This window comes from Raphanus sativus, chromosome 4 (genome assembly GCF_000801105.2).
Source record: "Raphanus sativus cultivar WK10039 chromosome 4, ASM80110v3, whole genome shotgun sequence".
NCBI lineage: Eukaryota > Viridiplantae > Streptophyta > Magnoliopsida > Brassicales > Brassicaceae > Raphanus > Raphanus sativus.
In genome coordinates this window covers 30,243,291-30,257,536 of record NC_079514.1, presented here as the reverse complement: position 1 = coordinate 30,257,536, position 14,246 = coordinate 30,243,291, and the positions used below count along the sequence as shown (strand labels likewise).

The window sequence follows — 14,246 nt, the reverse complement described above, 5'->3', positions numbered from 1 at the left end:
ATTTTTCGAGTATTTTGGAAAACATAAAGGTATCTTATATATTTTAATATTTTTAATATACATTATATATAAAAATAATGTATATATTTAAGTATATAAATTTATTTCGGATACATTCGGGTACCCAAAATATTTCGGTTCGGATCGGGTTCGGTTTCGGTTCTTTAAATACTGAAATTTTGAACCCGTCGGATATTTAATCAATTTCGGTTCGGATTCGGTGCTACTTTTTCGGATCGGGTTCGGTTTAGTTTTTCGGGTTCGGATTTTTTGCCCAGCCCTAGTACACTGTATTGCTTTAGTTTCATAAATCTTTATAAATAGTTTCATAAATCCTAATAAATGGTTTTATAACTCAAGAAAATAATTTGTTATCAATGATCAATAATTTAAAATCTTAACTTTAAATAATTTATAAAGGTTTTATAAATATTTTGTAAACTCCTATAAATAATTTTATAAAGATTTTTAAAACTTTTGTGATGATGTAAAACCTATTAACCATCATAAACAGTTTGTAAACTCCTATAAATAACGAGAAAATCTTCTTTATAAATGGTTTTATAAATATTTATAACATTTTGTCTAGATATTTATATATTGATTTGTAAGGTCTTGTTAGTGATATAATAATCATAAATAACGAGAAAAACTTCTTTATAAATGTTTTTATAAATATTTATAACATTTTGTATAGATATTTATATATTGATTTGTAAGGTCTTATTAATGATATAATAATCATTATTGATGATTTAAAATCTTAAAATGATTACCAAGTATTTATATAATTATATACTATTATGTATCTGGTATAAATCATTACTAATGAATCAATATAAATGACTTTAAGCTTTTTAAATAGTATATATATATTAATCATCACAGATGATTTTAAACTATTTTAAATAATTAATAAACTCGTTATATGATGCATCAATAGTGACTCATATAAAAAAAAGTTTCTACGATTGTTTATAATAGAAAAATAAAGTTAGTATATTAGTTTTACTAACAACTTTTTAACAATATACTTCATATAATTTATAAATAGACTATTAATGAAAATGAAATGATGAAGTATTATATAGAATTTCCATATTTGATATCATTTGATACTTTAAATGATTATGCATAAAACTATGTAAATAGTTTGGCAACTAACATTAATTGATTTTGTGATTTTCTTTTTTAGATTTGATTAAAATAAATGAAAATTAAAAATTATCGACCAATGAAATTATAAAGATTCTTCTCAAACTATATGTATAGCAAAAATCAATAAAGTGACTTCTCATTTAATATATAGGAGGATTCACATTTTTAGTGTAGCATGGCTTTAATGAATTCCTTTATAGATACTCAGCTAAATAAGATGTAAATAAGTACATATTAGAAGAAAAAAAAAACTATTTTGTTTGCGGAGATAAGCTGTCGCTTTTCCAAATCTTGCAATTTCAATAAAGAGTTTTGCCAAAAAACTCTATGAATTTTGATTGGAGCGACTTGTCAACATTAAGCTCCAAAAGATATTTTCAACTGGAAGCTGAAAATGGAAAAGAAAAAGTGTTTTTATTTTAACTTTGGGTTTGATTTTATTATAAGTTTGTAAATCAAGTTGATAAGAACATTGTGATTAAGTTTTGGACCTAGTGGTCTACCATATCCAAAATATATATTTACTGAAGCGGAGATTAAATATGCAAACGTTATATAAAGCGGTTTATCATTTAATGATTTTGTGGTCCTCTCTAATTGATTTTCAACTAAGGATGTTATCAAGATAGCGTTCACATGTTCCCTTTATTTTCGTTTCATACGAAAATGTGTTTTTATGCAAAGGTAGTGGGCAAAAGATTCACGAAATTTGGGCTTTGATTCGCAAATCTCAGCTTTCTTTAAATAAGCATATACATATCTTCCAGTTTATGCCATCCAACGTCATGCATAACCATATTCCAAAAAAACAAAAACTAAATATAGTGATTTTCTTTCCTTTTTATCAAGTTTCTATTGCTTTAGCCTTTATTCGATCCTATACTACTAAATAAAAATAATTTTATTCTGAGTTAGATATTGCATGGAGGAGCCCTCGAGTAATACTATTCACATTCTCAACTTTCTACCTCAAAATGATGTATTACTGGAAATAATAATTCTCACTTTTAATTTTTTTTTCTCATTTTATACACTGTTGGAGATATCTTAAAATTCAAAAAGAAAATTATCAAAACAGAACGAAATTTCAGCATGTCTATTTGACATAATACCAAATTGATATTGTTCTTATAATATATTTTTTCCCATAATCCCAAAATTAACCATGTACTAATCAAATTAATCAAATAAAATAGAATTTTAAAACTTCTTTTAATATTTAGAAAATGCAATTATACCAAAAGATAAGAAGCAAAAAAGTAAAAAAATAAAACAATAAAAATAAACAATTCTCGTAACCCTAACTTTGTTCTCTCTCTCTATTTTCAGCCCTAGAAACTATTTTTACTTAATACTTATTTAAACTATAATATTATTATTCAATGGTTGGCCGTTAAAACATTAACTCATTAACTTAGATGCTTATGAATAAACTCTGTCTATTTGTCAAATGAGTTGGATTAATCTATAACCTATATAAGCTGAAAACCATTCGGATATAATTTAGTATTTGTTGGTTTACCCATTTTAACACCCGTATATCGTATTGTAATCATTATTCTCTTTGTTTCAGAAATTTAAATGTTTTTGTCATCTAACTTTAAATGTTTTATGAAAACAATATGTCAAAAAGATATGCACTTTATGTTTTATGCATTTTTATTTGTTAATAATGATAAAGTACAAATTAAAAAACTAGTGAACTATTAAAATACTATTATCCTAAAATTATAAGAAATTTATGATACACATAATATATATATATATTAAAATCTAATGCATTGTTAATATGTGTAAAACACATAATTATTATTTTTTAAGCAGAGGGAATAACATTTAGTTACCAATCCATGATAATGTTTGCATTGTTACAAAAATATTTTAATTGTGCTTATTTTTGTAGTGTTAATACTTATCGGTTCAAAGATATTACAGAACTTTACTTCTTTGTAAGTAATTTCTTTAAACAAATCTTTAATGTCACCCATTTAGTTGGTGTCAAACTTTATTAATAAATATTTATGTGTGGTTACTAATCATCACGTTGGTTATTATCACCTAAATTTAGCAAGAATCTCAAATAAGAAAACTTGAAAATAGTTTGATGTGTAAGGTCATTAGGTAATTTCCGGTTAGGTGCACAAGAAAGGTAAATCACAACCTTACTATATATAAGTCACAACCATTTAATAATATAAAACCATCATACCTAATCGTATATAGTTTTCTTATAAGTAACTTCCCTGAAATTGAGGAAAAAAACTTCTATGAAACTGGAGCATTATATATATTCATGATGAGTAATAGTTATCAAGTTATGTACCAGCCACATTTAAATTTGAAGATCTAAACATTTATCATAAAACATGGTGGGCCATTTCTTTTCAAGTCTACTTATTTGAGTTACTAGGTGATTCTTCCGTGCTCATGCACGGGAATAAATATTTACAAATAAGTATTTTACTTTGTTTGTTTATATGTTTTAAGTAATATTTTATTTGTATGTATAAAAAATTGTATTAAATATCTTTATGTTTTAAGTATGATATTTTGTATTATTTCAACTTTTTATTTTTTATTTATTTTGAGTTGTATATAGACGGTTAAATTAATGATGATTTTTCTCATTAGGTTAAAATTATCGTATAAGTAGATAATTCAGTTTATCCTCTTATATTTGTAAATATATTTCATAAAATTTTGTATAATTTGATATATCTTATTTTAGAAACATAACTTGTAAAATATTGAAAATTTATTCACGTATATGAATATATGCAAAATAGATACGTCATAATAATTGGTTGATTTAGTTGTTGATATTTTGATTGATATCATTACTTGCATTTGGTATATTGGGCTATATCATTTTTTAATCATAAAGTTTTGGTTATAATTAGACTAAAATAAAACAATTTTGCTAATTACATTATTTTAGTTTACCTTAGGTTCATAAATATATTATGTATAATTTATATATGTTTTTGATAAAATATATAAGTCTATATTTTAAAATTTGATAGATAATTTATATATGTTTATGTATAATCAATCTTTTATATTCTAGAAATATTATTATCTTATAGAAAAATGTCTAAATTATTTTATTAATATTATAAATTTTATTTTTCTTATAAATATTTTAATACAAATTTGATTTAACTGAACATTAAAATTAAGATAAAAATAATTTTTTTTTATTTTGAATTATATTTAAGAATGTGCATGTATATATTTAAAAGTATAATCTTAGGTAGATTTTCCTATCTATTTATTTTAATTAAATATATTAAATCAATATGTAAAATTGCTTTATTGTCAAAAATTAAAATTAAAAAATATTTATAAAATCTGTAGATATATATAAGAAACTAATGGTTTTACGATTTAATTTGATTTTATGATTTTTTTTTTATAATTTTCTAAAAATATGTATATATTTTTGAAATATTTTTAATTTAAATGATAATTCGAAATTTGAAATGCCATAATTGAATATATTTATTTTAATGATGATTTATGAGTTATTACCATGTTTTAAAAAAGTCCAAAAATATAAATCGACAATAAATGTAATATATGAGTTATTACCATATTTTAAAAATTTTACCAAAAATATAAATTAACATTAAATATAATTTTTCATGTCATATTAATCTTTAAAACATGTCATCAATTTTAGTAGCCATGTCACAATTATTAATTTAGGTGTTTTCCTGCACCATGTGTAGTGATGAATTTTTTGAAAGTTAAATTTTATATTTTAAAATGTAATTTATTAATATTATATATTTTATTACTTTTACCAATAATTAATATAAATACCATTAATTAAGCATAAAATTAAGGGAAAATATTTTTATTTTAAATTATATTTAAGAATATATATGTATATTTATAAAGTTAAAATCTTAGATAAAAAAAATTATTTATTTCATTTGGTTAAATGTATTAAATCAACTTGTACTAAATTACTAAAAATCATATAAAATTGTATATTTATCAAAAATTAAAACTAAATAATATTTACGTAATTTGTAGATATCTAAAAGAAACTAATGATATTACGATTTATTTTTTTTAATTTAGAAACTTTTAGATAATAAAAATTTTATAATTATAAAAGTAAACTTATATAATATTTCGAAATTCTAAATGTCATATTTGAATATATTTATTTTAGTGATGATTTATGAGTTATTACCATATTCTACAAAGTTTACAAAAATATAAATCAATATTAAATGTAATATATGAGTTATTGCCATATTTTACAAAAATTTCCAAAAATATATATCAGCATTAAATGTAATTGTCCATGTCATATTTAACTATATGACATGTCATCAATCTTAATAGCCACGTCACAATTTTTGCTAATTACATTATTTTTAGTTTACCTTAGGTTCATAAATATATTATGTATAATTTATATATGTTTTTGATAAAATATATAAGTCTATATTTTAAAATTTGATAGATAATCTGTATATGTTTATGTATAATCAATCTTTTATATTCTAGAAATATTATTATCTTATAGAAAATGTCTAAATTATTTTATTAATATTATAAATTTTATTTTTCTTATAAATATTTTAATACAAATTTGATTTAACTGAACATTAAAATTAAGATAAAAATAATTTTTTTTATTTTGAATTATATTTAAGAATGTGCATGTATATATTTAAAATTATAATCTTAGGTAGATTTTCCTATCTATTTATTTTAATTAAATATATTAAATCAATATGTAAAATTGCTTTATCGTCAAAAATTAAAATTAAAAAATATTTATAAACTCTGAAGATATATATAAGAAACTAATGATTTTACGATTTAATTTGATTTTATGATTTTTTTTTATAATTTTCTAAAAATATGTATATATTTTTGAAATATTTTTAATTTAAATGATAATCCGAAATTTGAAATGCCATAATTGAATATATTTATTTTAATGATGATTTATGAGTTATTACCATGTTTTAAAAAAGTCCAAAAATATAAATCGACAATAAATGTAATATATGAGTTATTACCATATTTTAAAAATTTTACCAAAATATAAATTAACATTAAATATAATTTTTCATGTCATATTAATCTTTAAAACATGTCATCAATTTTAGTAGCCATGTCACAATTATTAATTTAGGTGTTTTCCTGCACCATGTGTAGTGATGAATTTTTTGAAAGTTAAATTTTATATTTTAAAATGTAATTTATTAATATTATATATTTTATTACTTTTACCAATAATTAATATAAATACCATTAATTAAGCATAAAATTAAGGGAAAATATTTTTATTTTAAATTATATTTAAGAATATATATGTATATTTATAAAGTTAAAATCTTAGATAAAAAAAATTATTTATTTCATTTGGTTAAATGTATTAAATCAACTTGTACTAAATTACTAAAAATCATATAAAATTGTATAGTTATCAAAAATTAAAACTAAATAATATTTACGTAATTTGTAGATATCTAAAAGAAACTAATGATATTACGATTTATTTTTTTTTAATTTAGAAACTTTTAGATAATAAAAATTTTATAATTATAAAAGTAAACTTATATAATATTTCGAAATTCTAAATGTCATATTTGAATATATTTATTTTAGTGATGATTTATGAGTTATTACCATATTCTACAAAGTTTACAAAAATATAAATCAATATTAAATGTAATATATGAGTTATTGCCATATTTTACAAAAATTTCCAAAAATATATATCAGCATTAAATGTAATTGTCCATGTCATATTTAACTATATGACATGTCATCAATCTTAATAGCCACGTCATAATTTTTTGTGTGAAAACGATTGTAGAGAAGACATGTGGCAAAATCACTTCTCAAATATAGACTAGGGGATATCTATCATACACAAAGAACCGTATGTAATAAATTGTTTTTACGGTGAGCCCTTTTTCATAACTTTACTAAAATAGATTAGAGTGACACTCTTTTATGGGTATATTACATTTCCGAGATAAAATTGCTTATTAGTTTCATATGTACAAAATCATTTAGATCTACCTTTTCTTATTAGGATATATGCGTTCATGCAACAAACAACATACGTGTACGAAAATACATAAAATAAAATAAAATTTACAACATTATATATAATCAGGACCGGTGTTAAAAAATATTCAATAAAACATTAGTTTTAGTTTTCAGATTGTAAAAAGGTAATATGTATAGCTTCTCTAGTTTTCAAGTTTTTCAGAACAATTATACTCTCAGAACGGGTCTTGATTATAAATTAGGACTATATAATTCTGTACGTTGTTTATTTTGTAGTTCAAATATATTCTTATTTCTAAACATGATATTTTCCTTTGCTAAAGAACAGAATAAAATGCTGACAAGGAAAAAGTGAAAAGGTTTTCCTTCTCGTTTTTGTTTCTCAAAAAGTGAAAAGGTTAGAACTAGTATTATTTTTATGCCTAATATGTATATGTTTCGTTTTTATAATATGTAGGCTAAATTGTTACGTTACGAAAATCAAAATATAATTAATTGGCGGTGCACATGGTATATGGCAGGCAGTTAGGGCCATAACCTCAGCTTCTGTAAAGTTTTGACCCTACCAAGAATACGGAAAGATATATGTGACTTGACTAAAAATATTAAAATAATAAATACAATAATTATTAGTTTAATTGCTTAAATTACTATTGTAAACATTTCGTTTGTAGATACCATATCTTAATCTCAATTATAGTATTATTCTTTTATTGTGAAAGCCGACATTTCAATACTAATCCCTACGACGTTTCCTCAAATGGAAAGTTATTCTTAAACTATTCAATCTACTCAATGATTAGTGTGAGTGCCACGCATTAAACCCTATTTAGAAGTTGTCAAGTTATAAGGATATATGTACCTTTTTTTTTACTTATTTATGTAGTTGGTGAGAGCCACAAAAACCTAAATCTAGAATATTGCACGCTACGATGTGATAAAACAATAGTTCTGTCTACCTTTAGTATGAATTGTATTAATTTCTATAAGTAATAAAGTTGTGTCTAACCTGATAAATATAACTGAAAATAGTTTTTTTTTCTTTTTTTCTACAGAATCGGTTATCAGGAAGAATCCATGAGAAGGACATAGCTAAAGAGGAAACTGGTGGTAACAGAAAAATGTTAATCAAAATGATGGTTATTCATTAAAATTCAATAATAAATGGCATATATTTAACCTTATAATATTTAAATAAATTGGACCTAAGAATAGAGAAATAGCACACATACATTATAGTTTGGTCACAAATAAAATTAAGAAAAGTTCTCTTAAAGTAAAAGATAAACCAAATGAACATTAGTAACTAAATCACCAGACTTTCTATCTCTGTGTTTCTTCATTAGAAACAAGATAATCTATTGGAACTTAAATCACATTTAATGGTTCATTTATTGAAAGCAAGATTTAGAAAGAATTAATTCGCAATGCTATTATTCCTCATCAAGCGAGACAACGTCGTGGTAAAAAGTGCATTTTAAATTTAAAAAAAAAAACTAAAAATTAAACTACGAACCAAACACATGAGCTTAAGGTTTTTGATTAAAACTAATAGAAGTTATCAACGATGATAATACGAGTGGCTTAGTCTAAAGCTACAAAGCTTAAGGCTTCTTTATTGAATCTGACTCTGATCTTTACTTCACGACGACGACGACCCGTTTACGTTACCGCCGTGAACTCCACCGCCACCACTATCACTATCAAACCCGCCTCCGCCGCTACTAACACTGTGGCGAAGCTGCTCGTTGCCTCCGATATTGTTAGTTTCACCGGCGAGAACCGGAGCGTGGACTCCTCCACCGCCGATATCTATTTTGTGGATCTCGGTGGCTCCGGCCGCGGCGGAGAACTGGATATCGCGGCGGTTGAAGGTGTTTTTGTTGTTGTGCATCCAGACTTTGAGAACGCTTTTGTCAACTCCGATCTGATGGCAGAACTCTCGAACATCGTCCTCGTCGCGTTTCTGCATCTTCCACCCGACTCGGTCGGCGAACTCGTGCATCTTCTCTTTCTGAAACTGGCTGAACTTGGTCCGGAACCGCTTACGAGATCCGGTCTGGTGGGGCCCGGAGAAAGCTAAGTTGTTGTTGTTATTAGTCCCGGAGAGAGATAAGAGCATGTAAGATGAGGAAATAGGCGGCGGAGAAGAGGAGTTGGGGCTGCGAGGAGGAGCTAATTGTTGTGGTGGTGGTGGTGGGTGGTGACGGTGGTGAGGCTGATACTCAACTGTGGCGGCGACTGAGGAAAGAGGAGGTGGAGGGATTGAGGGGTCGTTGTCTGCTGGTTCACGGCGGTGGAAATTACGGTGGCAACCACAAGCTGCGCATTTGAGAGACGTTGGATCGGTTGAGACTAACGACGGAGACGGCATGTATTCGCCGCAACCGTCGAGCGCGTGGCTACCTAACGCTGCGGCGTGGTTTTTGAGACATTCTTTGTAAGTGAAGAGGAGAGGAGGATGGTGGCGTTTGATGACGCCGTTGCTGAAGGAAAGGGGTTTGGCCGGTTGGATCCGGGTCGGTGTTTCGGGTTCTGGTTCAGGTGATTTAGGAGGAGGTGTTACTGTTGTATGAGTCGTCATATCCATCACAGCTCAAAACATCAATAATGTTCCACGAAAATGAAGAAAAGGAAAGAAACTTAGGGTTTGGTGTTTTAAGCTGGAGACTTGAGAAGCTATGGAATATGAGTTTAGGGAGGGGAGAAGAAGAAAAAGATAAGTAAAAAAGGCTCTTTAGCTTTTGGAGATTTATTATTTCTTATTATATTAAAATAGTTTTTACTCAACTTTATTCGTTCTTTTAATATAAATCTTGTAGGAAAATAAGAAAATGACATGAAGAGAGTGACGACTGTTGCTGAAGCAAATATAGAAATTAAAATGGACAATAATAAATTAATGATTTCTTTTTCTGACGACGTATCCCTTGAGCTAATGTTTATAATAAAGATAAAACTTGATACAAAAATACGGTTTAATTTTTGAGGATATTTAAATCCCAGTGGAAAGGTTGATGTTTAACCATGGTTAGGTTAACTGTGGATCGTTTAGAGATGTGGTGGGGGCCACAAAAAGAGTGCGTGTTAGATTTTGCAGTGAAAAGCGTAATAAATGTAGCTACTGAGTTGTGTCTTAAACCTAAAGACAGTCTCATGGCAAAAGTCAAAATTAATTTTTTTTTTTTTGAACAAAGTCAAAATTAAAATAATAACACAAAGTAAATGGTAATATTTGCTAGTATATTTCCCCCATACGTTGCGAGCTTATTTTTTTCTTTTAAAAGCATTTGCGACATTAACTGCTTTCTTTATATATTTTTTTTGTTTTATTTTATTTTTATATTTTATTGTTTCTCCGTTTTTGAATAAGTGTTATTTTGACTTTTTCATACAAACTAAAAAAGTGACTGAAATATACGTAATTTATTATTAATTACATTTCTCTCACCAATAGTATTTAAAATAAATAAAACTATTTATAAAATTAATACAAATTACAATTAATTTTCAGCTAAAATTAAGTATAATTTGCATTGGCATTATAAAATGATATTTTTTGTGTAACAAGAAAATTTTTCTAGAATTACACTTATTATAAAATAGAATATATACTTGATAGAGTTATATAACGATGGCTATGTCATATTCTATTCCAGTTTACAAGATGAGTTGGCATTGTTTTATTTTATCAGAATATGTTGTGTTTGTAGATAACTTATCATTTGATATCAATTAGGACGTTAATATTTTTGTAAAAAAAGTTAGGAGTTTTTTTTTTGAGAATTGGCTTAAAAAGTTACGAGGTTGTATTAAGTTATTGATGCTGCAGATAAGTTGGACACTAATTTGCTGCAGATAAGTTGGACAAATTTCCTTTTTTCATGCTTCTACTCCCGGGAAAGAAAATAAAACAAATGGTGGACATTTATTTAGTAAGTTAGAACTTACTTACAACACATGCAAACAACACAAAATGTGCTTTTCTCTAATTTCCATTGCTCGAATGCCTACACATTTTTTTTTTGATAATCAATTTAACATTTTAACAAAAAAAATATAAATGTGGATGACAACCAAAATGAAGGTTGTCCCTGAAACTCTAAATGACTTCAGATCAACTGGATTTGATGTTTTGGATCAGGCCAGTTAACAAAAGAGAGAAAGACATAGTTTGGATAGGGTCGGATACTAAACCCACACAAAAGGAAGTTTAAGAAAGAAGTTGATATATGGTGTAACTTACGCACACTTCCATAAACACGGCCCAATGATGTTGCATCAGTATACACAACATATGAAAACTAATGAACTGTTAAACATATTTATTTTCTCCTTATATCTTCTTACTATGTGATTCTTCCGTATTTATCATGAGTATAAATATATACAAATATCTAAACTATAACAATTGATTAGTATTTTATTTTGAATAATTTTTATAAATCTTAAATTATTTATAGTATTTTCTGAATAAATTCATAAATCACGAAAAGAACAAATCATCTATACTATTATTTATGAAATAATTTTGTTTATTTGTCACATTCTCCATGATTTTAGCTAACTTTGCTTATTTTTCATATTTTTTTAGTTTTTAGATTAAATTACCAATTTATTAATTTAGATAATATAAATATTTTGAACTTTCTAATTAATTTTTTAATTTAGATAATATAAATATTTTCAAATTTCTAATTGGAATTATGATTATAGTTATTTTAACTTTCACAAGATTCTTATTAGTTTTAACTTAAACTAGATTTCTACCTGCATTAAAACACGGATAATATTTCATATTTGTTAAAATTAATAAATAAAATAATACAAATTATTAAAAACTTTATCAAACTTTAGGGTTGGGCTAAATTTTTGAAATTTTTGAATCCAGTCAAAAAGTTATACTGAACCAAAACTGGTAAGATATTATAATTAATCCATCTGATTATTATTTTTAAATATATAGTTAAGATTCAGAAATAAAAACTGCTAGATTAGTATTTCACGTGTGTTGCGCAATGCATCTTTTACTATATAACGGTAGGTATCATGAAAATATGTATAACTGGACAACCGGTTTTCTTACAGAACGGTTTGTAAACTTTGGTTTTTAATTTTTGATTTTTAGAATTTGGTTTTTAATTTTTGGTTTATGATTTTTCTGTATATTTTAGTTTTTTTTTGAAAAACTTGAATGGTGATTTTAGATTTTGGTTTTTGTTTTGAAGATTAAAATATATTATTAATAGGACAATATTTTTATGAAATCAATAAGAACAAAAATATCATTAGTGTCACTAAAAGTAAATAAATTAATGAAAAAATATTTTAAAATAAAAAAATAAAATTATTATTTATATAATTTCTGAATTTTAAAATATTCAATTTTAATTTTACAGGAAAAATGCACAATAATATTTAAAAATAAACACTAAGTGGAGTTTAAATTATAATATTATTTAATATTTTTTAAAAATATGCTAATATCAATAAGTGAACTTTAAATTACATTTGTTTCTAGATATTTAATAATTATATTTATAAATAATTTATAAAATATATTATTTTCATCTCAAATTTCTTCCATATATTTATATAAATCAAATTTTATAAAAATTCAATAGTTAGATTTTAATACTATATAATTTGACACATAAAAATAGTAAACAAATAATAATTATTTTTTGTAAAAATTGGGTTGCAAATGATTTTTACTAAAAGAATAAAATTAAAACTATACTACAAATATGTAAAATAAGAAAATATTTTCACTAATATAATTTATTGTAGTTTTATAAGTTAAATCTTCAATGATACACAGATTGTTTTATTGACTTTCACTAATATAGAATAGTTACTATTTCATCACTAATCTCTTTTTATTTAATTATCGTATGTTAATGCATAAATATAGTAATATTAATATTTCAAAAAAAGAAAAAAAAAATATAGCAATGCATAACTTATGCAGCATAAGTCACGTATTATTGCTGAAAAACTAACAAGACATGATTTTGGTTTTTTCTTAAGAAGTAGGCAGTTATTCCAAAATCTTGTTTTAAAAAAAATATATTAAGGAATCTGTTTTTAAAACAATCTTGATTGTTAAAAAATATATTTTTACAAAATAAAAATAAAAAACATAGTTTAAAAACTGCAAAACAATTAAACAAAGATGCAAAATTTTTAGTCAAATCAATAGAGTTTTAAATTATTTCTTCTACAATCCAAAACCTCAACAGTTTTTCTGAAGACATATAATATTAGAGTTGAGTTACAATAAAAGTTATGGTTTGATGTAGTTTGCAGTAAAAATTATGTGGTAAAAAACTGCATATTTATTTTGTAAATTTGATGTTAAAATATGAGTTACTATTTTAAGAACATAGTTGGCTTTGATTGGTGAGATGCATTACACTTGATTTAGTTTGAGTTTGAGTTTGACATAGAAATAAAAAAAGTTGCTAGTCATGAATTAGTTTTGAAGTTTTGAAGTTTTTTTTTAAGTTTTAATAATATATTATTGCTGAGTTATAATTTTGAGTGAAGATAAAACTTTTGACATGCATTACACTTGAGTGGTTATAACATCTCTAGCATTGGAATAAGATAAAACTTTTGATGTCAAGTGTATCCTTATTAATTTGTTAGGATTATTGAAGATAAAATGACTGAGGTTTTAATTTTTCTTTTTTGAAACTTCTAAGGTTTTAATTGGTGACATGCATTATACTTGATTTAGTTAGCTGATGAATCTCTGGTGATAAGATCATTTTTTTGTCTCTGATTCTTCTAAAGAAATATCTGATGGTTTGAAGGATAGATGATGATGGTTTTGATGGATAGAAGTAGATATGGATGATGAACTTCAGTGAGAATCTATGAACTGCTCAACACTTGGATAGATGTGTCTTTGATCTAGAGAATGAATTCTGATTTCAATCAAAGATAGGTTTTGCTTGCAGAGAATAAACTCCTAGCAATCAATGTTCATAGATGAACAAGGGATTTACGGATTTTGGAGAGAATTTTATAAAAAA

General features: G+C 24.9%; 1 protein-coding gene across 1 annotated transcript; it reads right to left on the bottom strand.

Moving 5' to 3' along the window:
- Positions 1–8,620: 8,620 nt before the first annotated feature.
- On the bottom strand, positions 8,621–9,923 carry LOC108849421 (zinc-finger homeodomain protein 10). Its single transcript, XM_057007423.1, has one exon. The coding sequence runs from the start codon at positions 9,794–9,796 to the stop codon at positions 8,849–8,851; it is 948 nt and encodes a 315-aa protein (XP_056863403.1). The 5' UTR covers positions 9,797–9,923; the 3' UTR covers positions 8,621–8,848.
- Positions 9,924–14,246: the final 4,323 nt, after the last annotated feature.

Bases quoted from the DNA above. Each gene is read 5' to 3' on its own strand.
- LOC108849421 (XM_057007423.1), bottom strand. From the start codon at position 9,796: ATGGATATGACGACTCATACAACAGTAACACCTCCTCCTAAATCACCT.